The 27,447-nt window shown below is 40.0% G+C and overlaps 1 protein-coding gene across 7 annotated transcripts in view; it reads left to right on the top strand.

The window, feature by feature from the left end:
- Positions 1–27,447, top strand: part of LOC111144282 (chromosome unknown C3orf67 homolog) — a 247,545-nt gene that overhangs the window by 189,130 nt on the left and 30,968 nt on the right. For all 7 annotated transcript variants that reach the window (XM_022498519.1, XM_022498523.1, XM_022498520.1 and 4 more), the window contains one exon: positions 9,744–9,805. In XM_022498519.1, coding sequence (XP_022354227.1) covers positions 9,744–9,805 — 62 coding nt within the window. The remainder of the gene's footprint in view (positions 1–9,743; positions 9,806–27,447) is intronic.

Genomic DNA, 27,447 nt, shown 5'->3' with positions numbered 1-27,447 from the left:
TAAATATTCCTTTTTTACTATAAAATTTTTGAAGGGAAATATAAAATTAAGTAACTTTGATTTATATTTATACAAAATTGGGTAAAGGCCGAGTTCAAGTGTAGTTGACAGTGGATAACATATGTTTTATATATCTAATTAAATACTTAATAATCTTACAGTTTTCTTTCCAAGCAATTTTTTTTCCCCAAGTCTCCAGCATCTTTGTAGATGTTCAAAATCGCAGCAGCTCTGGCACTAGGCCTTCCATGTGTAATCGAACTCAGTCCTTACTGCTGTCTTATGTGGTAAGTGCTGTTGCATTCCAATTTCCAGATGAGAAAATTGAGACTCTTGAGTATAGTGGTTCAGACTTAGCTTGGCAAGACTCCTCAGTCTGAGCTCCTAACCACCATGACAAGGTGACTTCTTGGTGTATGACTTAATTTGTGAAACGGATGCCACAGACATCCAGTGAATGGTGACATTTCTGCTCTGGAGATTACATACACGTCTTCATAGAAGAGTAATTCAGATTGGTTCTAAGGAGATGTAGGGGAAAAAAGATGTTTTCATGAGTGTTTTTTATCCCTACTTTGCCCCTTGTCCAGGCTTCTCTTGCCTTAGTTATGTTTTCATCAAACTAAGTGACCAGGCACACATAAGGCCTCCAGCAGCCTTGGTGCCAAAGAATATCTACCCATCCAACAAAAATACCGCTGTGTGCCGGTTACTCAGAGTATCCTTGTAGCCAGATCTAAGAACATAAGAGTAAGTTGCAGATTTTTGCCAATGCAGTTTACAATGGAATTGAAGTATTGCCTTTCTTATAAAATATTCCTCAGCAGTCATTTAAACAGAAAGTAAGAAAGAGAAAAGAGGCCTCCTGAATGAGCTCATTCTGTCATGAAGTAGCTCAGAGACCAAAGGGCAAACTGAGGAATGATTATTTATGGACTGAAAAGTCTGAGCTCTTGGTTGCCCTGGATACTGTGTTCTCATCACTGTCCTGTGCTAGCAAGGACTAAAGTCCTCATACACTACCACTACTCCACTCTATAAAAGTAAACAGCCAAAAATAGCACCATTGGTAATGAACTTAATAACCCCTCCATTTGATCAAATGAGAAATTGAAAACATTCTATTTGTTAGACAGAGAAAATAATTGAAAAGCCCACCTTTGGTATTCATAAGATATGTTTATTATTGCATCAAATTCACTCTATTTCAATATTGGAACTATCACCAAATGGAAAATTGTGTTTCTTAATGAACTCTGCATCTTGTTGCTCATATAGAGTTTAAATAGAGCAATTTACAAGAACCATTGTGGGCTTTCTGAGAGTGCATGCCTTTCTCTTTAGAAGTTGTACAGGGAGAGTGAAAAAGAAGAAATGAATAATAACTTTATTTATTACAAAGATACATGCTTTTCATGTATCTCAATGGCGCTGCCATCCACAGTGGCACTCCACCAGAAATTTGGAGTACTTCTCCACTTCTCCCACCCCTTCATTTCCAAATCCTAAGAATCCTCAGGATTTTACTCCTCCCCGCCTAACAGCATAACCTTGGCACTTTATTTTTCATCGACTTTCCCTCAGTAATCTCCTGGTACCTCTGTACCTCCCGTCCAAGCACCTGATGGTGAGGAACATCTGCTCTGAGGTCAAACGGCCAAGGTTCAAATCTAAGCCATGACCTTGTAAACACTTGGCACTGTATCTGAGACACAATAAGCGTTTAGTCAATTGAGGTTAGTTCTCATTATTATTATTGTTATTATTCACACTAGTGATCTTCATAAAGCCCAGATCTAATCTTACCTCTTCCCTGCATAAAGCCTTTCCTAGTTCCCATTGGCTCTTTGATTAGGCCTACAGGGCCCCCCATGATCTGAGACCCTCTCCCTCCTCCGGCTCATCTCTCACTGTTCCTCACCTTTTACTCCATGCTTCAGTCCAAGTTATAACTTCCTGAATGCACTCAGCCCACATCCTTGTACCTTGTACCTGATGATCTCTCCAGACATAGCTCCAAAGCCCACTGTAGCCCTTCTCCAGGCCTCATTGTGAGAGACAGACCTTCCTTTCTGCCACTAAAGCCAGGAATATCTCAATGACACTCTTGTTCCTGAGCTCAAGTTCAGCTGCCTGTCACTTGGAAGATCATTACTCAACAGAGGAGTTTGGGTTAGAAAAGACTTTCAGCTTTATTCAGGAGGCCAGCCCCCTGGGGAGAAGGCCAACTCTTACCCAGAGGCCAACTCCAAAATTTCTGCCTAGCCCAGGGGTTTTTCTAAAGGGGTTTAAGGCAGTTGATCAACAAAGGGAGTAGAGTGGCCCATGCAAACTCGATGGTGCCAGCTACAGACATTAACTCAGTGCTCGGGGCTTGTGCGAGGGAGTCTGGCTCTCATTTCCCGATGTGTAGGAAGACTGTGTTCTTCCCACAAAGGAGGGTAAGGTCTGCAGACACACAAAGGGAGGTGGTAAAGTCATTTGTATGACCTGAAAAGGAACAACATCTTGCTACAAAATTAATGGGCTCATCAGAAAGCCAAGGTGTCTCCCAATAGGCTTGCTGGCCTCTGTGGCCTAGGAAAGTTCTGGTCCATCATGCTTCAAGGCCAGTGGTTTGCAAATCTCAAAGAAAGGAAGTTAGTTCTGTTACAGATCAACGGCCTTCAGTCAGCAAGTAAGGAGTATGTTAACTTGAAGCAACCCTTAAGACAAGCTAGAGTGCTATTAAACTCGTGTAAACTCTCACCCCAACCCAGCTTATCTGTCTCACATTAATTCATTCCACATATTTGGGGTGTTTTTGTTTTGCTTTTGCTTTTGCTTTTGCTTTTGCTTTTGAGTGGTACAATAGGCTGTGAGCTATGCTGGCGATAAAAGTAAAGCTTGACCTGGCCTTGAGATGTTCCCCATATTGGAGAGAGGCAGAGAGTCAACATCTCCCTGTAAGTCGGGGCACTGAGTGATGACAGAATGAAGAGTTTTATAATATCTCATAGAAGAGAGGCCCACGTGAGAGAAAGCAATTGATTCTACCTGTTGGTTTCAGGGATACTTTTACAGAGAAGGCTACAGTTAAGCCAGAGTTGGAGAATGAGTGCCAGCTCATCATGTGGTAAGAAGGGGAAAGGAATTCCAAGTTCTGAAAGGGAACAGAAATAAATCTTTTGGAGGCGAGGGTGGAGTCTCTCCTTGAACAGCATAATCTCCTCTTAGTGTCCTTGTTTCTCCATCACCTTGAACAGAACCTGGAATGAGTCTTTGCTTGTCTCACCATCTCACCCCTAGCCAACATACACACAGAAGGCCCCCATACTCTAGCTATATCAGGCAGTGTGCCTGTCACTGCCGTGCCCTGTGTCCAGATCATGTCAGTCATGTCATTGCTCATTGTGCTCTTCCTTCTGCCTGGGGAGACCCTCCATTCCTCTTCTCCACCTGGAACACTCCCTTGTTTTCCGCTTCATGAAACCCTCTCCGATTCTCCACCACCCTGCACAGAATTATTCCTCCTTTGGGTTCCCATTATCTTCAGTCTCAATGTTAGCACTTACCACATCAGGGAGCCATTGTTAGTGATGTGCCTGAGGCCTGGTTGTTACCCCTTGAAGGAAGTACCACGCTGAGCACAGTGCCTGGCATGAGGTCACACTCAGTAATCTGCTATTAGTCATTGACTGAATGAATCAATCAGTAATATTAAAAAGATTCCTTTTTTACTCTACAATAAGGTAGTTTTCATCAAAATTCCAAAATAAACCTCAGTTTTGCTTCGCTTAAATAAACTCTGAGTGATGCAGGTAATATTTTACATTCAAGACTTGATAAATGATATTAAATATACAGACAAAGGAAAAATCTCTCTCCAGACAGGGCCTGATGACCAATGGTTTTTTTGTTTTGTTTTCTTTTTGTTTTTGTTTCGTTTTGCTTTTTATTAACATATAATGTACTGTTTGCTTCAGGGGTACAGGTCTGTGAATCATCAGGCTTACACAATTCACAGCACTCACCATAGCACATACCCTCCCCAATATCCATAACCATACCCTCTCCAAAGTCCATAACACAGCCACCCTCTCCCTACCTCCCCCACAACCCAGCAACCCTCAGTTTGTTTTGTCTCTTATCGTTTGAGTCTCTTATGGTTTGTCTCCCTCCCAATCCCATCTTATTTTTGTTTTTTAAAGATTTTATTTATTTATTTATTTGTCAGAGAGAGAGAGAGAGAGAGCATGCACACAAGCAGGCAGAGGCAGAGAGAAAAGCAGGCTCCCCACTGAGCAAGAAGCCCAATGAGGGACTCCATCCCAGGACCCTGGGATCATGACCTGAGCTAAAGGCAGCAGCTTAACTGGCTGAGCATCCCCCCCAATCCCATCTTGTTTCATTTTTCCTCTCCCTACCCCCCATAACCCCCCCCACTCTGCCTCTCAAATTCCTTGTATCAGAGAGATCATATGATAATTGTCTTTCTCTGATTGACTTATTTCGCTTAGCATAATATCCTCTAGTTCCATCCACAGATGACCAATGGTTTAAGAAGGAGATTTAAGCAGGTCTCATTCAATTTAGCATCTTTACCTAATGACTTCACACACACTGCCTTCTGAAACAGAAAGGCCATGCCGAGTAGAATGAAGAGTCTTTAGCAAAATCTATTGTGTTTACTACAAGCTCTGATTCCTCAGCTCTCCTCAGCATCTGTACAGTTCAGAGTAATATGTACTGTTTAAAAGGTGTTTAGATATAATAAATTAGTCATTTAAAAGTGTAATTAAATGTAACCATATTTCTCATAGCAAATTGGCTTTTGTAGGCATCTCTTGCTGAATAAATCAAGCCTACTGAGAAATCCATTGGCCTTTGACAGACAAATTTTTCAAAGTTTCTAACTTAGAACCAAATTCAATTAAAACAATACTTTACAACTTCTGTGGAAACCAGGCTACAAGTAATCAATTTTGGAGGGTTTCTGTTAGGAGTAGCCCTCATGAGATTTATTCAAAAACTTGGCTCTAGGCAGCCTGAGGAAGGGAGCTAAAAGTTGCTTATAATGGATTGTTAAGTGAATTTTATTTTGGTGAGGGCTTTTGATTGACAATAGCATAAAACCATGTTGTGTGTGTGTGTGTGTGTGTGTGTGTGTGTGTGTGTGTGTGTGTGGTTTCTTTTTAAGGAAAAAGAGTACCTATTAATGGAAACAGTTTTTTGTGGTGCCCAAAAGAATCCAGACTCTACTTCAGCCAACCTGAGCTCAAATCCCAGCTCTGCCGTTTACTGGCACAATGGCCTATAAAATGGGAATCATAAAAGGGCTTCCTCATACTGGCATGGTGAGAATTGAATGAGTGCTGGGGATGCATGTGCCCAGTGCCTAGCAGAGTAAGTTCCTAGTTGTTACCTGCTGCTCCCCCGAAGTTATTCTCCTCAAAGGGCCACTTTAGTGATCAGAAAAGATTGCTAGGATATTTCCGCTTTTTGTGACTACTGAGGGCTATAAGGAGAGGTAGAGGTTCTGTTGTGCTTGTCTTGATGTGAGCTTAATCACTAAAATCCAGACTTATCCCCTCAGAGCTTTCAAATAAGCCCTTTCGTTATTTTATTATTTCAGTATTTCATTATTTCTCTGTCCTGCCTCTACCTGAGATTCAAGGAAAGCATGCCTCCTGTACACTCTATCTTGTAAGCTGAAACTCTAAAACCATCATCCCTTCAAGTTAAGAATTCCCGTAATCTAATATCAAGCACGTAAATCTCCTCAGCTTCTTTAAAAAAAAAAAAAAATGTTCTTGCGTGCATCCATCAACATGGCACACTGCAGAGCATAATATTTGGAGAAAAACAAGGCAAAATGCACTTAATAAAATTACAAGCATATGGTGAGGTTCTCAGACAAGTTATTTATGGTCTTGATTAACCTTGCAACATTTTTGCCATTTTCATAGGTTTTACATAACACCATGAAAATATTGTCTTTACCTTTTAACATGGCAGGATTATCTTATCTCCTGTTCTTTTATTTAGCCTTCACTTCCCTCTCTCACCCCCCAAATTTCTAGCAGCTTGATCATGGGAAAGCAAAGCTTCTTGTGCTCAGTGGCAAATTTCAGTTTTTCCGTTTTCCTGACGCTAGTGCATATCAACAGCGCCACCAAAAGGACAAGGTCCTCAGTTTCTAGGATCAGTTCCATTTCTTCGCTCATTAGCATATCCTCATTTTACGGGATGATTGCTGGCTACTACGTGTCCTATATATAATATATTGGCATTTCAGGCTCTTTATGGTTAATAGGTCTTAATTTGTTCTGATCTACAGATTCATTAACTTCTCAGCTCTCTTTGGGTGTAATGAGTTTTCTTTTAATTCTCCTGAACTAAAAACGTAAGTAGTTGATTGTGCTAAGTGGCAGATAAATCAGATGAGCAGATGTTCTTATACCACTGTAGAAATGATATATGAAAACTGATATTAGAGTCAGTGTAATACTGAAATGTATGAGTTGTTCTGTGTGTAGTGACTATGAAAGTCACCTCATGAAATAAACTTCCCTCATTCTCAAAGTATGATCTATTATACCTTATGTTTGTCCCCAGTTTAGCAGCTTGGCAAAACTTGCTTTTTTAATTTCAAACATATAGTGATATGTCATAAGAATGAAATCATGAACTTAATTTATGGTGAGTAGGTCGTCTTATAGATCTCAAATAAGTATTTCAGACTTTTTTTTTTTTTCCCCATAACCTGAACTGAGTATGTCATATGTGTTTTCAGAAACTTTGGTCTTCACCACCGTAGGCGAACCTCTGAGCTGGATTAAGCACTACAGCCTAATGGTTAAGAGGGTCAAGTGTGGTGAACTGGGTTCAAACTCTGGCTCCACTCTTTCCTGGCTGGCATGACCTTGGGTTAACATCCAGTGTCTGAATTTCCTTTTCTGTTAGATGGAGTTGTTAATCCTGTCTGTTCCACAGAATTGCTGTGAGGAGCAAATGAGATAATATCTACCAAGGATTTAACACGGAGCCTGTGCCGATTAAATGTCAGCCAGTGCTATGATTATTGTCTAGCTCTCTGTAGGTATTGGTTGCTCTTCTTTTGCTGCTTCTCCTGGTATTCCCTAAATATAGCTAAATTCCAAAGTCAAAAAAATCAATTTTTTTTTTAACCTGGTGCTTTCGTCATCTATTACCTACCCAGGATTAGTACAGATAGGTTTACTGCTACATGTGTATTGAAACAGATCTGTTTCCATGTGTGGATGAGGACATCTGGCTTCAGACAGCCCATCATGTTCCCCCCCAACCCCACCCCACCGTGTTCGGAGAGCTCTTAGAAACCATTAGGTACATTCTCCTTCATTCTGATTTGGATCTAGGAAAATAAAAAGACCTCATCCAAGTGAAAGCTCTGCCCTTTCAAAGCATCAAAGCAAAGTTATCGGAACTGAAATACCTTAAAGGGACTTTTTAGCCGCATCATTGCCATAACCCCTTCCTGTCCCGGAGACTGATTATAAAATTAGGAGACATGTACAGAGAAAGGGAATTGGGGCCACCCAGTTTTGTATGGTACCCGCTCCAGAACAAGATTTACGTCCTTCCCCAGCTGAGCCCCTAGCAGGTGGGGCACATAAGGCCATGGGTAGCAGTTATGCGTGGCAGTCAGAAGCTCTGCCCTGATGCACCACCATTAAATGGAAGTGGCTTAGAATAAAATATTTGGGGGCAACAACTTGGTAATTAGTTTTTTCAATACCAAAAATTAAGTTAAGGAATCAGGTGTTCAGACTGATTTCCATTACCCTACAATTATTTTAACAGGATTTTTTTTCCTTTACTTTTCTGTTCCCTCATGTTAGCACCCTTTACTAATTCTGAAACATTCCCACTGGTTATTTTGTTTGTTTGTTTTCTAACACTTAGAAACCACGATAAATGTGAGCCTTTTGTTGACTGTGTTCTCTTACTATTTGCATCCCTGGATCAGTTTTATACAGCAGGAGGAAATGTGGAAGTGTCACTCTGTGTAGTCTGAGAGCAGAGTCACAAACAAGACAGGATTCTGTAGCCATTTCTATTCTCCAGAGGATGGAATAAGTCATTTGGAATAAGGGGGTTGGAGACAGGTGTAAATAGAATTAATGGTATAAAATTAAGAAAATGGAAATTTACCAAATACCAGAACTGTGATGCATAGAGAGTTATGGAAATGCCTCTGGAATCGGGTAGAGGCCCTTTCACTGGAGGCTGGAGTAGAGCTGAACTACAGGGCGAATACCAATGAACGTATTATCAGGAGTATTTTTGCACCAGCGTGAGATGCTCTAGAGAACCTGTTAGGCCCTTTGCTTGCTAATTCCTTTTTTGCTGTGAAATAATAAAGCCTAAATCATAAAACTAAATTTCACTTGCAAATTGCTGGAAGTCTTATTTCTCCAGTGAGATCAAATATGTCTTATGACATGTTTTTCCTTCCACTGTTCTCCCAGCTGTTGTTTCTTATTACTGAAATGGTGATGCATTGATACCAGTTCAATTACCAAAGTATCTGAGTACATTTAAATTCATGGTGCATCACAGAGAGTCAGGCTAAGTGACTGTGATTATCAGACAGGGTGTTTGATTTAAATTAAAGGAACACTTCCAAGAGATTATTTATAGAGGAAGACAGTTTACTCTAAAGAATTCCCATGACCCACATCTTTAATATTTTAGGAGTTAAAATTAGGAGTATGTGAAAAATAAGGAATATGTGCTCTGTATGGATAGGCACCATTGCCATACTATTTCCCTCCATTAGAGTCAACACTGTAGGACCACCCTGTGGGTGAGAAAAGCTTAACACGAACCCTTTTGGGTTAGGAAGGAATGGAAATCCTTTCAATGCAATTCAAAAATGTATACAAAATTGCAACTTGTAATAAAATGAGAATGTTAAAAATGATTTTCGTATTAGAATTACATGGCTGTTAACCACATAAGAAAATTCCTGCGACCTGATGTTCAAAAGAGAATGTGTATCAGATATAATGGAATTTTCTCCCTTTTTGGAACAAAGGGAAAACATCAAATTCCATTGAGGCAAGAGTTTAAAGCTTGTTTAGGGATGGAGTTGTTTAACAATGTTTTGAAATAGTAACTTAAACGTTTCTCGCATAGGGAAAATAAAGTTGAGATTTCACATTTTTGTTAGGTACTGGCACCATTTTTTTCAACTCACTGATTAATGCTTGAGGTTTTATTACGCACTTGGGGAAATGACCACTGTGACCTATGATTAACATGTTATAATTCCATTAGCAAAAATGCAAGTTATCCTTGCAAACTTCCTAATGTGGACACATAAATATATAATCCTTATCTCAGGGTCTCTTGAGTTATTGCTGATACCAGCTGTGCAGCACTGGTTCTGTGAGATATCTTTTATTTTACTGTAGCGGGAAATAGCAGTGAACGTTAACAGCATAAAAACTCTACAAGGAGGAAGAGCCCACACATGAACTTTAATTGCACCATATATGCTATCTTGCGCAGTGACTGGCCATTAAAATAACCTGTTTTTTCTCATATGTACCACCTTGATATTTGCTGGATCTTCCAAACAGCATGTAGGTCGTCAGTGAACTAAACAACCCCTTCTTGCAGATTGTTCCTCTGGAAAAAATGGCAGCAATGAGAGCACATGGTGTATGTAAAGAACATTACCCTCGTTAGTAAAATGTTCTGTCTTTTTTTTACAGCCTGTCAACCAGGGTCGTCACTATCAGAAAGAAATGAATCCACCTTCTCCTTCTAACCCCCGGTAAGATTCATTAATAAGCTAAATGTCTTTTTTTTTTAATTATTTGAAAGATTGTGCATTTTTCTTGGTGTCACAAAATTGTTTTCCAGAACTTCTAAAGAGCTTCCAAAGTTCTTTTCTTTAGAAGGCTGAGTTCAGTCTACTTTTCTTATTTAGACTACTATGGTGTGGTAGTTGACAGTCTACCTAGGTTTAAATGGCAGCTCTGCCCTTTTACCAGCTTTAGGACTCTGAGCAACCATTTAACTCAGGTCAACCAGGCATCATAATTACTCCCTGTTCTTTTGGGATGATCATATGAATGAAAACACGAACAATTCTTAGCACTAAATTCTTAGTTTAAACTAAATTCTTAATTTCAGGCACACAGCAAGCTCTCTTTAAGTGTTAATTTATTCCGTATTATTCTATTTACATAGATATTTTATTTTAATCAGTATGTGAAGTTTAGTACCTTTTAGGCATGAATCATTTGGTATTACCCGGTTCCTTTAAATTTATCAAGACGGCGTATATCAGTTCAAAGGTCATTCTCTTTTTCTAAAATTTCAGAAGTTAATCCCAAAATTATTTCATTATTTCACAAATGTCATTGGCATGATGAGTCATTTGTCAATACAGAAAAATCTCATTATCTTAGGCTCACTAAAGATAAGCAAATTGGAATTTGTGTTTTTGGAATATATGTAGGAGTATATGATTTTCCAGAAAATAAATTTATCAGTACAACTCAGTATCATTTTATCACTATTTATTAAATACTAGGAATTTATTAAAAATCAGTCTATTTTGAATTTCATCTACCGGACCTTAGTTATTGTAATGCATCTCATTGTCCAGCTCTCTCACCTGTACTATGGTTCATCCCATAAAATGGGCCAAAACACCAGTGTTAGTATTGTAGCTCTGGCTCTAGAATGTGGTATTTATTTTATTTTATTTTATTTATTTATTTCAGAGAGAGACAGAGAGAGCTCTAGCAAGGGGAGAGACAGAGGGAGGGGTAGAGGCAGACATCCCGCTGAGCAGAGAGCCCCACACAGGGCTTGACCCCAGGACCCCAGGATCATAACCTGAGCCAAAGTCAGACACTTAACCAACTGAGCCACCCACTCTCTCTCTGAGACAGAGACAGAGAGAGACAGGAGAGATTTGTTTAGTAACAATACAGGGCTGCGGGGCGCCTGGGTGGCTCAGTGGGTTAAAGCCTCTGTCTTCGGCTTGGGTCATGATCTCAGGGTCCTGGAATCGAGCCCCACATCAGGCTCTCTGCTCAGCGAGGAGCCTGCTTCCTCCTCCCTCTCTCTGCCTGCCTCTCTGCCTATTTGTGATCTCTGTCTGTCAAATAAATAAATAAAATCTTTTTTAAAAAAAGAATACAGGGCTGATCAGAAAGGATGAATACTTAACATTTACATTGACCTGGAGGGTATTATACTGAGTGAAATAAGTCAATCAGAGAAAGGCAATTATCATATGGTTTCACTCATATTGGAATATTAGAAACAGGGCTGAGGACTGCAGGGGAAGGGAGGGAAAACTGAAGGGGAAGTCGTCAGAGAGGGAGAAAAACCATGAGAGACTCTTAACTATGGGAAACAAACTGAGGGTTGCTGGAGGGAAGGTGGGGGTGGGGGTGGGGTAATTGGGTGATTGGGTTGCGTGATGTGATAAGCACTGTGTTATGCACAACTGATGAATTCTTGATCTCTATACCTGAAACTAATGATGTGCTATATGTTGGTTAATTGACTTCAATACAAATTAAAAAATTAAAAAAGTATACAGAGCTGCCCTGGAACAGAAGGGCAGCCAGGCCTCAGGAAGGGAATAGAACCATAATGCTGAGAGGCAGCCAAGCGGTATCCTCACTCCATCTCTCCTTGCTTCTTCCTTCTGTTCCATTGTTCTCTCTAAGCCAACAGCTTTCTGTTTGCAGTCACATATGGCTATCTGACAGCTCTTGAGTTTATATGTTACAGTTCATAGCACATCCCGAGCCTGACAGGCTATGTCTGAATCCCAGTTCCTACTTTCCAGGAAAGAGAATGTGATTGGCCTTGCTTGGGCCAGGTATCCACTTTCAGTCCAGTCAGTAATGAACAGCCAACCGAGCCTTGTAAAACTAACATGGCTGCCGGGAGACCACCTACATGGTTTACAGGACTTTTAATGTGGCCCAGAATATTGACAGAAGTAGAGTAAATGTTCTTTATTAGTAATCACTTCTAAGTGTTCCTGGTCTATACACATGATCTGGTCATTCTTTCATGTTACCTGGTAGGGGGAATTGCCACTGTCATAAATAAATATAATAAGGAGTTCAAAATTGAGTTTGTAATTTCAGAGTATATAAAAAGGTATTTCAACATTCTTAAAATCAGTTGTCTGATTTTAAAATCTTAAAATCTTTCAGCTCATAAGCTCTTTTAATCTGTATATGAATAAACTTTTAAGGTAACTGGAAATCCAGCTTTGGTTCAAAGTGTAACAATCAGCATTTGCAATCTGAACAAATGAATGTGATAGTACAGATGTGTTAGAAAGTGGAGACTTTTGTTTCAATAAAAGGTAAAAGGAGAAAGAGGACCCAAGTCCCATCCTCATTCTCCTACTAACCCAGTATCTGATCTCAGACAAGCCTCTCAACCTGTCCAGACCTCAGCAATAGTATGAATGCCCTCATGTGTAAAGGAAAGGATTTGAGTTACATGCTCTCTCAGGTCACTTCCAGCCTTGTGATTCTGTGACTTTGATGAGACTCATGGACTCTACAAATGAAACCCAGTTCCACCATCAGAGGGAACACTGCCCTACCTAGGAGACATACCTCATAATGTTGTATTAATTCATTAATGTTTAGATGTAGTACTATGTAACTTTAAATATCTCTTCTAATATTTGATTCCCAAAGATGGAATATAAGAAAATTCACCAACCAGACAGCATATTTTATTTGGCCAATTAAATGTTCATTCATTTAGGGAAAATTAATTTACATTTTTACACAATAAAGTAAAAAGCCAAATTCCAAAGCAAAGACAAAATGCTGTCAGTCCCATTTGTCAACAGATTATCCACCCAGTTTCTTAGAAGATTACTATTTAGCTGTTCAGAAACCTTGTGGATTACGTGGTTTGGCTCTTGGCTCCATAAATCCAGCAGCTTGAAAGAATTGGCAGAAAGACATTATTGGACCGTAAATAAAGACAATGATAAAGTTAGGCGGTCAGCATAGATCATCATATAAAAATGGGATAAATTAAATCATGTAATACATGTAAGTTAACTTAAAATTGAAAACTATAACTCTTTTAAGATTTGTATTTATTATATTTCTTACAAATAGTATCCCACACCTAGACCCTAAAACACAGAACTCTGAAATTTAAACTTAAATTTAGAAGATACTGATAATGAACATGAAAAAAATATAAGAATTGAAAAGTCTTTCACTCTACCCCTTGGATGAACAAGCATCTAACCTGAATTCTGGATTGAAAGTTCTACCAGCAGAGGCTCTGAACAACACATGAGAAGCAAGTAGTCTTTGATTTCCTGAATTGAGTGTTATTGTGATCAGAGTAATGCAGACATGATGGGGATAAGGACACATGTGGGTGCAGGTCCTTCAAGACACCATGCTGGTGCCCTGTGGGAGCAGAAGTGGCCACGTCAGCCTCAGTGAAATATCTATAGCTATTCCAGAGAACAAAGATTTGTACCCACACTCATACTCCTACGCACACTTGTACCCATACTCATGCCCACACATGCATATATTTAGAATCAGTTTTCAGTTAGCTTAATTAATGTCACAACCAATATCCCCAAAGTCCTTCATGTATATTTTGCTCTGGGAAGACTTTTCTTTCTGCAACATAATTACCTTCTTAGTTTTATGTGTTTATGATTAAAGATAGCATGCAGTTCACAAAGCAGGCAAATTTGGGTTTTGAAGAGTTGACTCTAGGATGCCAATAACTAAAACACAGCATATATTCATAGATTGTTTTCCTCAGAGTCAAAGAAGCCACTTGCGCTTGCAGAGCGATGCTTGACATTGGATGGAAGTGGGAAACAACGGTAATCATTTCCTGAGAAGTTTACGGTCTAGGATTGAAATCCACGTGGTTCACCTCATGATATCCTCTGGTGTCTAGATTTGCAACAAAGCCATTTCCCTTCGCGTTGTTAGGCCTGGGTCTGATGGTTCTTATTATTTTTGCGTAACATGCTGACTGATATTTCTGCAGCGTCTCAGATTCCGGGGCCCTTGCCTTCGGTGTCCACCCACGCTGCCTCTTGGGGCACTGACAGCCTCTATGACAAGGTGCAGAAACAGCTAACATAATCTAATACAATTTAGAGGCGTGTTGGGTAGGAGGAAACAATTTCACAGTTCATTCCTGTTGAGAAATGTCTCCTAGCATGTTAACGTACGTGTTGCCAAATGGAGCAAAATGGATGCTGTTTGCAGCCTTAAGTAATTTCTTTGAAAATGCCATCTATTGGTTTGTGGGGTTTAGAGCTATCCCTTAGGCACATCCATTTAGGTGTTTATGTAGATTCTTCAGAACAGCTCGAGATATTTTTGTTCAGAAATGGGTTTTATAAAATAAGCTGTGATTACATTCTGGTTGTCTGTTCCTGTGGATGGAGTCGATAACCAGTCTTTCATTTCAAATGGTGATTATACTTGCTATTTTTACAACTCATTGGAAAATTAGGGGGAGAAGGGAAGGTAGTCAGAGGCCCCATAAGGTTCTAAATGTTTATGGAAATAAACAGTAGAGGAAATAATCCCTGAAAGCCCAAACAGTAATGAATGGCCTGGTTTTTTGCAGTGTTTGCTTTATGATTTATTGCTTATCTGTAGATTTTTTCAAATGTCACCACCAGTTGTATGAAGGCTTGCATCCTTTGCCGCTTTGCTACATGTTTGTGTGATATAAACATACTTATAACTGTAATTAGATGATAAAGCCCTGCAGACTTTGACAAGTGATTAATAACCACTGACCCCGGTTCACGCTGGCTCAGCCGGCCTGACTGAGGCAACTGACCTGTCATCGTAACCTCTAAGTACTACTCTGGACTGATCGCCGTGGCTTCAGTTTTCTCTTCTCCCCAGTTGTCAGGACTCAGCCTGATGGGTTTCTCTATTGCTTAAGCTTTTTTTCCCCCCACCAACACAAAAAAGAGAAAATGTATAAATAAATAAAATAAAATACAGAACTTGCATGTCATGTTTCTCCCAAAATGATTAAGTTTGGATAATTTTAAAGCAAGTAAGTCAGATTTTTTAACAAATACTCCTCCTTCAGACCAAACCACAACAGAGGATTTCCGATTAGCCTTGCAAACGGTTTCTCTGAACGTTGTGTTATGGTTGTTTTCCATTATCTACATTTTTGCATTACATCTTCATGATCTGTTTATAAAACCAAAGGCACCAGTTTTTACTTTCATCATTTCTCTCGTTAGCTTAAGAAAAGCTGTCCGTATTGCTGCCTCTCATTTCACCCTCCCCCATTTCCAGCACCTGCTCATCTGCAGGCTGCAGTTCTCCGGACTCGGAACCCCAGTCTGGTTCTCGATCCTTGACCGCCATTGCTGCTCTAGCTGTGGGTTCCCCAGGGGGCAGGGTGGCGTCATGCTCTCTCTCCTCCCGGTGCTGTTCAACTGGCCTGGTTTGGGTAGGAGCTCAGATAACACGGAGAAATGAAAGTCTTAATCCTGAATGTTAACCAGTTAAATGTCGAGTTTTTCCCTACATCTTTGCAAGAATTACCCTTTCCTTTCCTGAAAATAGGATGACAGTGGCATTGCTTTATTCATAAGCAGGATAGCGATGTGTTTTTATGAGAGGCTCTTGTTTGGGCTGTTTACATCTAATTTCCATGCATGTTCTACTCCCTGCTGACCAGAGATCCCTAGACACTGATATCCATTAGAATGGCCCTAATCTTTAATACATAATATAATATGTATTATTTATACAAGCTATTTAATAATAATAATAGCTTCCAATACCTTCTATATTCTAATGACTCTGAAAGTTATATGTCCAGTCCTGACCCTCCCCTGAATTCCAGACACACCTATCCAAGCGGCCAATTTGACACATACCCACTTGGATCTCAAATCCAAGTATTCACAACAACTTGGTTTTTCTCTCCCTCTACACATCTGTTTATTCTTCAGTCTTCTGTACCTCAGAAGATGTCACCATCATCCCACTTTTACTCAAGACAGAAAGCAAGAGTGCTCCCTGCTTCCTCACCCTGACCCATTCCGTGTCCATCCTCAGTAAATAGCGCTGGTGCTCCCTCCAACCAAAGCCTATGCCAGATCCAGCCTGTCTCTGCTGCTGCAATCCCAGCCCACGGTTGCCATCACCCCTACCTGGACACATGCCATAGCTTCCCACCTGCTTTCTCTGCTCCTTTGGCCCCTACTGGAGCCCAGCATGGCCCCATGGAAAACCTCCCAGAGGTTGCCCACTGCTCTTGGGGAACCGAATAGTAGTCCTTACCCTGGGTGCCACCATCCAGACTGTCCCTCATACCATTGTGTACCCTGCTCACTGTATATCAAATACCATGGTCGTGTCCCTTTTACCTGGACACTCCAGGCTTGATTCCACTCGAAGAGCTTTGCATGAGAGGCCCCTTTGCTTGGAGTTCCCTCACCCCAGAAAAGACCCTAGATAGAAGCTTCCTCCTATATACATGTCATACATACATACATATAGCTCCATATACATGTCATCACCTCAGAGAAGGCCCTTCCTTAGCATCCAACCTAAAATAGCCCTAGTCAGCCTCATTATATTATCTTTTTTTGTTTTTACTACAGTACTCCTCACTACCTGATATCTTCTTGCTTGTTTGCCTACTGTCTACACGTGCACGCGCGCACGTGCACACACACACACACACACACACACACACACACACACACACTTCCAGAATACACTGGAAATGTAAACTGCCTGAGCCTAGGGACTTTATCTCTCTCATGCTCACTATATACCTAGCTCCTCAAACAGCGCCAAACACAAAGGAGACACTCGAGAAATATGTGTTGAACTCGTTGACCCTCACTCACAGAAATGAATTTCCCCTTTCTCCCTACACCAGCTACCTCGCCCTAGATTTAACTGCTAGCCAGAACCCAGAAGTACCTGCATACTTTTCTCCCTTGAGGGTGTCTGGAACCTGGCCCTGTTCCTACATGTAGTAAATGAAATCTCTCTCATGAAGTTGTTTAAAATGATCCCTTAAAAGATAGCCACAATCTAAAGTCCCCAGTTAAGTATCATTTTAAACCTCTCAGCAGAGGCAAGTTTTCCGAAACTGAACTCCTATGTTTTTTGTTTTGTTTTGTTTTGTTTTGTTTTGGGTATTCTTATTGGAAATTGCTTATCTGTATTTGCCTATGCATGCCTATTTTGTGGAGTCAGGTGCCACTTGGTAGAAGTCGCCTTGGGTTGCCACTGTGGCAGAGGTATACCTCACCTTGGCCGGGCCAACCGAATCTGGACAGGTAACTGGAAAAGAAGCAAAAAAGCAAAAAGGCAGAGAGTGGGGGGGAGACAGAGTCTGAGCTTATGGTGTTGATGCCCTTTAAATTCAAGTGACTCCTTGCTCCTCCTGTTCCTGAAGAGGTCCTTAGCCCACTGGTCAAGCTTTACAATAGTCTTTAAGAACACTTGATAGAAAGAGGACTCCTTCCCTCCTAGTCCTGCAAGCAAAGTCCTGGCTTAGAGTGGCTTCTCCAGCCTCTCTAGCCCTGTCATAGAGAAAACTCAATCCCTCAGTAATCATCCCACTTCTTTCCTCTGACCACTCGGAACCTAGGACCATGCCTGGGCCCAACTTTGAGGCTACCCTTCCCACTGGGTTCCAGCAGTTCACCAACGGTGCTGCCCCATCGCTGCTTTCTCCTCTGCTCTTGGCACTTGGCTGCCCAGCCCACTTTGGGTCCTGGTTCTGACCACTTATTCTGCCAGAGCCGGTTAACTCGGATTGCACACCCTCTCCAATCGCCCTGTTCCAAGACCTAACTGGCCAGCACCCCTGCACACCTGAACAAAATTTCTTTTTCTTCACTCGCTCTGCTTGTTCACTCTGGCGCTGCCCGCCTGGGCATCGGCTGACCCCCACTCTTCAGTTTCTCAGTTGAGATGTCTACCTGCCGTCTGACTGGCTCTCTTGGGCCCCTGGGACTCAGCATTTCAACCCGAATCTCCTACTTTTTCTGTTGTACTTCATGAGAGGATCTAAAGCCATTAGGGCTGAGGAAACACTCATCAATATTTTAGTTATTGTCATATTTTCCAAAATTGCAGACTCAAGAAACACATATCCGTAAGAGTTATAGAAAACAGATTGCACCCTCCCCCCTCACTTTCCCCCAAAGCTTCTGTATCTGAAATGATGGATCCCTGAAAATTCTTAGCATTTTTAACTGGCGGAATGAAGAACTCCTGCGATTCCCTGGGCCTCCCCATCCAGTGTTACCCATCCACATGATGAACTCAGATTACCTTTGGCCCAGGGTCCAATGTAAAGAAGGTAATTACCAAAGCAATTATTTACCATTCTAACACTTTACCATTTCAGCTTTTAATTAAAAGATTCAGTTTTTCCTTCTAGAGTAATGAGCACGTTTAAAAAGTCGAAGTACTAATTCCAGTTTATAACATTCACCTCTATTCTGAACGGGAAGGGAGGGGATTGCAGGCTGAGGCCCAGGATAATGACATGAACCTAAGAAATGGAAGACTGTAATTATGGTTCAGTGGCCGGAGCCAGTCGCATCCCTAGACTGACTGCCCCATCATTCATTCTGTAACCTGATGCAGAAAAGCTCCCCTTGTTATTTAAACAAGGAACCACTACAGCATGAAATGACTGAGACCATGTGCCGATCAGACCTGTAGAAACACTCCCTGAGTACTTTCAAAGCACCTACTATGTGCAGAGTGCCTTGGCGAGGTGACGTTCACGTGCCATCTGAGCTTGCGGCCTGCTGACGTGGCTTGGCCTCCCCAGGAGGGGTGTGAACATTAGGAAAAGTGTCCAGGGGTGTGGGAGTGGGTCCCTAGCCTGCCATGGAGAAATCGTTGCCCTTCCAAACCTGCACTTACTCGCAAACTCTGTTTTTGTTGGCAGTTGGTTCTGTTTCTTCTCAGTAATTATTTTGTTTCACTTGTTAATGAAAAACATTACATTTGGAAATTGATTAATGTTAAAACACATACTTCTTCACTCTAACAATATATTATGTTTACCCGAGTTTACAGCTTCATATTTTGCTGTTCATTGCCACATAAAAACTCACTCAGTATGATAAATACCACATGAGTCGAACGTTCGGCCAGTTTAAAACGACTTAAAGGAGAAAAAGCAAACAACTTTTAGCTGATTTGATTGAATTAACACTAACATTATTGTTCTATTGACTCTTTCTTGTCCATTGATTTTTAAAAGCCTTTAGCTCCCTTGCCATCCATTAAGACAAATCAGATGCAATTTGGTGCTCAGGACAAGAAAATGCTGTCGGGTGTTGGGTGTACACGTGGAAAAAACATTGTCTGTGTGCTGAAAAGGACTGATTAGAAAGCCAGGGCTCATAACTTCCCTGCTTTTGACTTTCGAGGTTAACAATAATGACCTTTATTTTAGTATGTGAAAACCTGGATCAGTAACAAGTGAAGCCAAATTTTAATTTGTAGAGGATGTACCTTATCTCTTATTTAAGGTGAAAGGAAACTAGAATTTCTACGTTCTCCTGTCTTTCAGCTTCATTCTCTTTATTTGCAGAATTTATAGACTAATAAGCAGCTGAACTAAATAAAGCAAGAAACAAGGGGAGCAGAGAATATATTCTGTTGAATTAACAGCGAGCAAATTTTAAACCACAGAACCATTTGTATTGTCAAAATAGCCATGAGCAGGGGCTCCTGAGTGACTCAGTCGTTAAGTGTCTGCCTTCAGCTCAGGTCATGATCCCAGGATCCTGGGATCAAGTCCTGCATCAGGCTCCCTGCTCTACGGGAAGCCTGCTTCTCCCTCTTCCACTCCCCCTGCTTGTGTTCCCCCTCTCATGGTCTCTCTCTCTGTCAAATAAATAAATAAAATCTTTAAAAAAAAAAAAAAAAAACCAGCAATGAGCAAGAAACCCAAGATCTGGCCTGGCCTGACATCAGTCAACATCATGATAAAAGTGAAGGTCTTAAATAAAATCACATTGTGGCTTTCAATTAAACAGAGGTATTTATGCTAGTGAAGCCCTGTCTTTTGCGGGAAGCAATTCATCCCTAGATGAATGGACAGATAGCTTTTCCTTTCCTTTTTTTTTTTTTTAATGAAATTTTTTTTCTTTACACCTAGGGGTAGGGGTGAAGGGTGAGAATCTATTTGTTGTCCACCAACACTGGAAGAAAATTCTTCTATGGTCAGTGTTTTGATGCAGTGAAGGGAGTGCTTACTTTATGATTACCATTTGCCCTCTTCCAACCTCTTTCACAACACTTTTATTGAAACCTGAAACCGCCTTCATTTTGGAAACACTATTAACTCACATTAAGAGTCCAGAAAAGTTGTAGTTTCAACTGCTGGAATAATGGAAGAAATGAGAAACAAACAAGAACAACCACCCATGTGAAGTTTCTAAATTGGCTTGTGATTTTCTAAATTTCCGTGCTAGCAAAAAAGCAAGTCGCAGCAAGGCATACAGTAAATGAAGATATTATGTATTAGAGAAGGAATGAATCTGTCACTTTGACGGATTGTGAGGCAAAGAGCAGATTAACAGATTACTCATAGTCAGAAGGCGGCTCAGTGTGAAAAATGTGCAGGAAATGATAAGTGCGGGTTTGTGCTGATTTAATGATATTTTTAAACTACAATAACACTCTGGTAGTATAATATAATAAAGCACTTTGCTTGCATTTTTAAATCATCAACATATTTCCAGTTTGACCTTAAAAACATTTTGGACCATTCTCTGTTAAAATATGTAGCTTTCAAATTAGAAAAAGGCACCATCTGAAATATCAGAACAATGACCTTACAGGAAATTGCCTTTTAAAGCCAGTTCTTTCCTAAACTAGAATTTGTAATACAAATTTTAATTGTGTTTTAAGTACACAAACACCACACATACTTTCTCTTTGGGCATTTAAATCACTTACAACAAGAAACTGTTATCTCCTTAAGAACCATTTCCAATGAAATGCTTCATACATGCCACTGATGTGTCTTCATATTTTCTTTGCAGGTTTTTAGTTTTGTAGTTGAGATCATGGAGGGCTTATGAATAAAACTATTGTATTTTTCCACAGATGGCGGATAAAAGCCATTCAAATTTTAATTGAGTACTCTGAGTTACAGCAAAAAAATAAGATTAATTACTTGTTTTATTTTATATTATTACAAATATCTGCCAGAAAGCAAAACTTTTCTAAGAGGTTTGCATTTTTATATAAATAAAATTGGGATTTGAGGAGCACACTTTTAGTTAATTTGACAATGATGGACTGGCATTGCCAAGAATTTTCAGAAAAAAATTTCTGTAATGCATTTAAATGATTTTTATTCTAACATCTTAATATTCAAAACCTAATGTAAGGCTTGAGTTGTTTCATATCTTCTCTCAGTTCACCAGTGATGGCTTGACATAGTTAGGTACAATGAACTTTGTAAGATAGTAAAATATTACATTTTCTGTCTAAACACTTGTATCTAACCCAAGTAAAATAAACTTAATAACATGGCATGCCAAGGGCTTGAATCCCTGACATGATTATGATTCAAACTATGTTTTACAAATACAGGGAAGACTTCTACCAGAATTCAGCATGTTTTGTACATTTCCCCTCTTCTAGTATAGTAATACTCTGAACATGGGATAAGTGATCAAGCTGATATAGAGGTAGTCAATATTCTTCTTGGTAGAAACTCTGAAATGTATGCAACAAAAGCGGTTTGCATGTTTCCTGGCTTCTTTGCGTATTTACTGTCTGCGACACTTACTAACATGTTTTGCCAGCTTTTCCCAGATCTCCCAATGCTAACCACATTGTTGGATTGCATTTCTAAGCCACTTGGTTTTGGAAGGAGCAAGTTAGCCCAACCGGTTCTAACCAATGCATTGTGGGCACAACAACCTATGTTGTTGCTTGGCTGAAACATTTGACTGCAAGTGTGAGACCTTGCAGAGTTCTTTTCCCCTCCCCCACACCCCGACACCTACCAGCAACATTCAAGATAGTGGTTGTTTATGTCAGCCTGTTGTTGAATGACTTTGATAAACTGTTCCCCTGATCATCTGTCATGGACATTTAGCATGAGCGAGAAATGAACCTTTGTTGTTTTTAAGCCACTGAGATTTGGGGGTTGTTTGTTACCAAGCATAATAACCTTATTCTACCTCTCTGACAAAGTTACTACCTATGACATTGAATATATTTTGTCATAAGAAATATGGTGTTTCATATACTTTCATATTTGAAAATTTAGAAGTGGGTTAAAATCATTGAGCTCAGTATGGGATTCATTGGCATATAGTAGAATAAGTGGTTTTAGGAAGGGATATAGTACACTGGTTAAAAGCCCCATCTCTGGAATCAAAATGCTAGGTTTGTATTCTTATGAAATTACTTCTCTAAGTCTCAATTAAATTATCTAAAAAAACAGGGATGGTATTTTACTACCTCCCTTATAGTGTTATTTTAAAGATTAAATGAACTATATGTTAAAGTGATTTGCACAGGGCCTGGCATATGTATTTTCATTAAATGGTAGAAAGGGGGCTGCCTGGGTGGCTCAGTCAGTTAAGCATCTGCCTGTGGCTCAGGTCATGATCCCAGGGGCATGGGATAAAAAACCCTGCATAGGGCTCCTTGCTCAGCTGGGAGCCTGCTTCTCCATCTCCCTCTGCCTGCTGCTCCCCCTGCTTGTGCACACTCTCTCTCTCGCTATCTCTGTCAAATAAATAAAATCCTAAAAAACAAATAAAAATAAAGTAAATGGTAGAAAGGGATTGTAGTGGTGGTAGGGGTATTGATAAGAATATTAAGAACATAAAGTTTTCAAGAAAGAAAAAAGATCACACTGTGAGAGAATCAGAGAATCAGAATCAGAGAATCAAAATCAGAGAATCCCGAAGAGTATAAAGAGATTACTTAAAATTACAAGATTATTTAACCCAGCATCTCTTCACAAGTCTCCTCTGCACGTCTTTGCCAGGGAGGCAGGCTCAGTGTAGCATAAAGCAGCCCCTCCATTACTGAGCATCCCTTAGACTGAGCTGACATAGGTTTCCCAATAGCTTCTCCCTTGGGGTCCTGTTGTCTTTCCAGAACAATGACTTAAGTCAACATTCTTTCACATAATACCCTCTGAATTTTGAATATTGCTCTTTGGGTGTTCCATTTTTCTCCTCCAGTGTCCCATTTCTCCACCCTCAAGTCTACTTTGCCATTTCTGGTCCCAGTATAGTTTTGGACACTTTTGGATTTATCAGATTGGGGGTTCTCTAAATTGAACAGGCTAATATAACAGTTCAAATTACAGTTAAACCATTGACCAGGACACTGTATATATTAGGGTACCTCAAATCACATTAATTTTTTTTTAGTACCCATGTCCCATTAATGGTTTATCTCTGACTTTTGGTCACCTAAAACATATCACCACCTTTCTTCTGGACCATTGCTGTAACCCCCTAAGTTATCTCTCTGCATTTACATGTGCCTTTTCACCACATCCCATACCTAGCCCCTGCAGAGCAGCCAGAGCAGCCTTTTCTAAACACACATCTGACAGTGGCACTCAGATATTAAAACCCTTCAATGGCTTCTCATTGTTCATAGGATGAAGGCAAAATCTTTCAATCACCTGCAAGGCTTGAGTGGTTTGGTGCATGCCTACTGGGCCAGCCTTATGTTGCATCATTTCCCCTCTAGAGATTTGTGCTTTAGCTGCACTGGCTGCTTTTCCTTCTCAAACCTGCCTATTTCAGGGCCTTTGCCCATTGCTGCTCCTTCCTAGATTGTTTTCCACTACCTTACCTTCCACATTGACTGGTTAATACCTATATATCCATTAGATTTCCTCTCAAGTATCACTTCCTCTAGGGAACCCCCAAGCCCCATTCATGTGTTCTCACAGCACCATTTAACTTCACAATGTTTATTCATTTTTGTGTGATTATCTGGTTGATGTTGGTCTCACCCTCCATACTATACTGTAAGCTCTAAAGGGCAGAAACTCTATTTTTGTATTGTTTGCTTGCTAGAATCTGACACAAAACTGGATCTTGGTAGATACTTGTGGAATAAATATCAGTGTCCGAACCAATTTTCTTGACTATCAAGATCATTTTGAATCTCAGTTTTGTCACCCAGTCAATTCTCTCTCCCAGCCAAATGTTTCCTATAAATGTGCAAGGCATGCTCACTGTTCTTGCAGGACAGTTATAACCTTAAATAGGTCATCACTGAATATAAAGCCCTTTCGTCCTCCATTAAAGACCTTCCATCATGTTGATATTGATCAAGAGCATTTTGAAGTAATGTGATTATAGAGGAGGAAAAACACTATTTTTTTCTTTACTCTCCTGGGTTCTGCAGCTGGACCCTGAAAATTACACTGACAAGATTAAAAGCATACAAATTTTATTTATTTATGCAACCCACATACACGTGGGAGAAACTCAGTGAAGGGTAACTCAAAGGAGTGGTTAGAACTTAAAGTTTTTTTTAGCATCTTAGCACAAAACACTGTGTCTGTAGAGAAGTGACATGACAAAACAGGAAAGGGGGTTTTGGCTTTTAGGATGGCAAACTGTGGAATGGTAAATATATAGGGGAAACTAATGGAAGATAAGGGTTGTATTAATAAGGCGTCTGTCAGTGGTATCCCTGGTGATTAAATTGTACCATGTACCAGAAAGGGCACCTTGCTCCTGGGAAATTTTATGCCCTGCTTTTAGGTAGAAGGGGAAAGGTCAGGGAGCCTATCCTGAATCTACTATTTCTCAAGTGTCTTCAACTCAAAACAATCAATATGCCAAAGCAGTATTTTGGGGGTGGCATGTTCAGAAACTTTACATGATAAATCTAAATTATTTTAATTTACAAACAGTTCAATAGTATACTTCTGTTGCATGATAATTTAATCATTGGGTATGATTTCTAGGATGTTATGATTCACACTCATGTGCAGCTATCCCCCATCCTTTGTCCATTGCAGACATTGCCAGCGGACTGCAATCTTCTTGCCCACTGAGCCCCACTGCATACTTAAAATCCTTCTCAATAATGTACTCCAGGCAATACTACAAATCAGAATTAGCATGTGATTTATAATTCATTTGACTTCTTTGAGCTAAAATTTCCATTATCTATTTAATCAGCTATTTTATCAAATAGTCTCTATTCCTAGTCTTACATGACACTTCCTGACTCTGGACTATTACCTTGCTATCTAAATCTCCTACTCTAAAAGTTACATCCCCACTCTTCTTTAAAACTTTCCCTGACTAAAGTGAAATTAGGACTGCCCTTTTTCCAGAACCCTGACTCAGTTCTCCACATCATCCATGATTAAAGTCCTACAACATTAACGACAGGCATGATATATTTTTTAAGTAATTAATGTAAGTTCTGCCTCTTGCAATGGCGGTCTTGCTTGTTTCACACTGAACTTCCCTCTGAGAACAACCAGAAGCACCAAACAAAATATGAAAATCATCTGATTGAAGTTATTGGAGAGCTTCCAGGGTTGTGAGAATTTATGGGGCTTTGCTCCAGAAGAGAAGGGAAGCAGAGAAGGGAGAGAGCCTGCAAGCTGTACTACTCTCTCGGGAAAAATTCAGCTGAGAGGCTGAGAAGCTGAGCCTAAAGCCTCCAACAGCTTCATGGGCTTGGGGGACAAAAATTGGAGTTTCTGTGTCTGTGAAGAGAAGAGGCCATAGTAAACTCCAGAGTGCTACACTCTAGGTAAATGAGTTAACCAGAAATAGACCAGCTTTCTGGAGAATTCAAGACACTTTTATTTTGAATTGTCCTAATTGCTGATGGCCCTCTGACCTTACCCTAATTGCCAGCCAGAAGCAAAAGAATCACATTTAGAGGAATAAATCAGCATCCAGAGCTGCTATCCGGTTGAAATAGAATGTGAGCCACATATTTAACTTCAAAGTTTTCTAGTAACATTTAAAAATTAATCGGTAAAATTAATTTTGTTAAGTTATTTAGCACAGTATATCTGAAATACTATCATTTCATTTGTAATTTTGGGGAGGAAAGCTTTTTCTCTACCAACTTAGGTTTGAGGGATTGGTGAGAGATAGGGGCAATTAATTTGTTGACCATGTATGAATAAGAGAAAAGTTTTATATGCGCATCTATAAGGAGAGGCCCCTCAAAGAACCTGAAGTAAAGGTTTATGTATCAGCTTAATAAATGGGAGTAGAGGGGAGGGGTTAGGACTTCAGTGGGAAAGGATGGAAGGTTCTGATAAGGCTTGTTTACACAATTTCTTGGAATGTCCCCTCACGAAATGTCAATCACCTCCCTGACTCAAGACTTTTTCAGAGTGAGGGATTTGCAGCAGCTGACTCCTGAAAAGCTCTACTCTAGTCAGAAAAGGGAAGTTCACATAAGATTTCTTTCTATGTTTGCTATTTGCCCAAATGTTTTCAGCTTAAAATAGTCTTTATGTCATTCCAGTTGGTTGTTGGTCCCTCCATAATTGGTATAAAATATTGTTTTAGTAAGATACTTTATGTTTTTTTGGTCATCATAAGTCCTTGACACCCAGTGTCATTTATATTTACTGCCCATCCCAGTTCAGATTAGGTCCATTTCAAGTGCTCAGTAGCCACTTGTGACGGGTGGCTACCATATTAAACAATAAAATTCTCAAAAGCAACTTTAAAGAATAGCTTCGTGGTCTAGGGTACGCCTCATATTTCAGTAATCATAAAAAAAAAAATGGTAATTGACCATATTAAAATTAGGAACTTTTTAAAGAACACTACTTAACAAGACAGAAAGGCATGCCACAGAGTGAAAGAAGAGATTTGCAACACAGGAAGGGCTCCCAATATGTATAAGTCCAGAATATATAAAGAACCCCAAGTCAGTGAGAAAAAAGAGACACTCCAAAAGAAAACAAGAATGACCAAAGACTTGAACAGGCATTTCCAAAAGAATGTTTCCAAGTGACCAGTAAACATGAAAATGTACACAGTCATTAAAAGTATCAGAAAAATGCAAGTTAAAAGAACACAGATTCCACGACACCTCATCACAATGGCTAAAATACAAAATGTCAATAATTTGGGTAAGGATTTGGAGGAACTCGAACTCTCACACAGTGCTGGTAGGAGTATAAATAGATACAACTACTTGGGGAAGCTGTTTGGCAGCAACTAGGTAAGCTGAACACAACCATACTCTTACCCAACAGTTACCCTCCTAGAGATATGGCCAGTAGAATGAATACATATGTGCATCCAAAAACATATAAACGGTGGGGACCCTGTCAGACTCCCAGAGTTGATATAAGGATTATTTTACAGTGAAAACTTTTGAGTTACAGAGGATACAGAAAGAAATC

Source organism: Enhydra lutris, unplaced genomic scaffold (assembly GCF_002288905.1).
Source record: "Enhydra lutris kenyoni isolate GAN:26980312 unplaced genomic scaffold, ASM228890v2 scaffoldscaffold10, whole genome shotgun sequence".
NCBI classification, from domain to species: Eukaryota; Metazoa; Chordata; class Mammalia; order Carnivora; family Mustelidae; genus Enhydra; species Enhydra lutris.
Note: the sequence above shows the minus strand (reverse complement) of the source record. Positions and strands in the feature narration are given on the sequence as shown.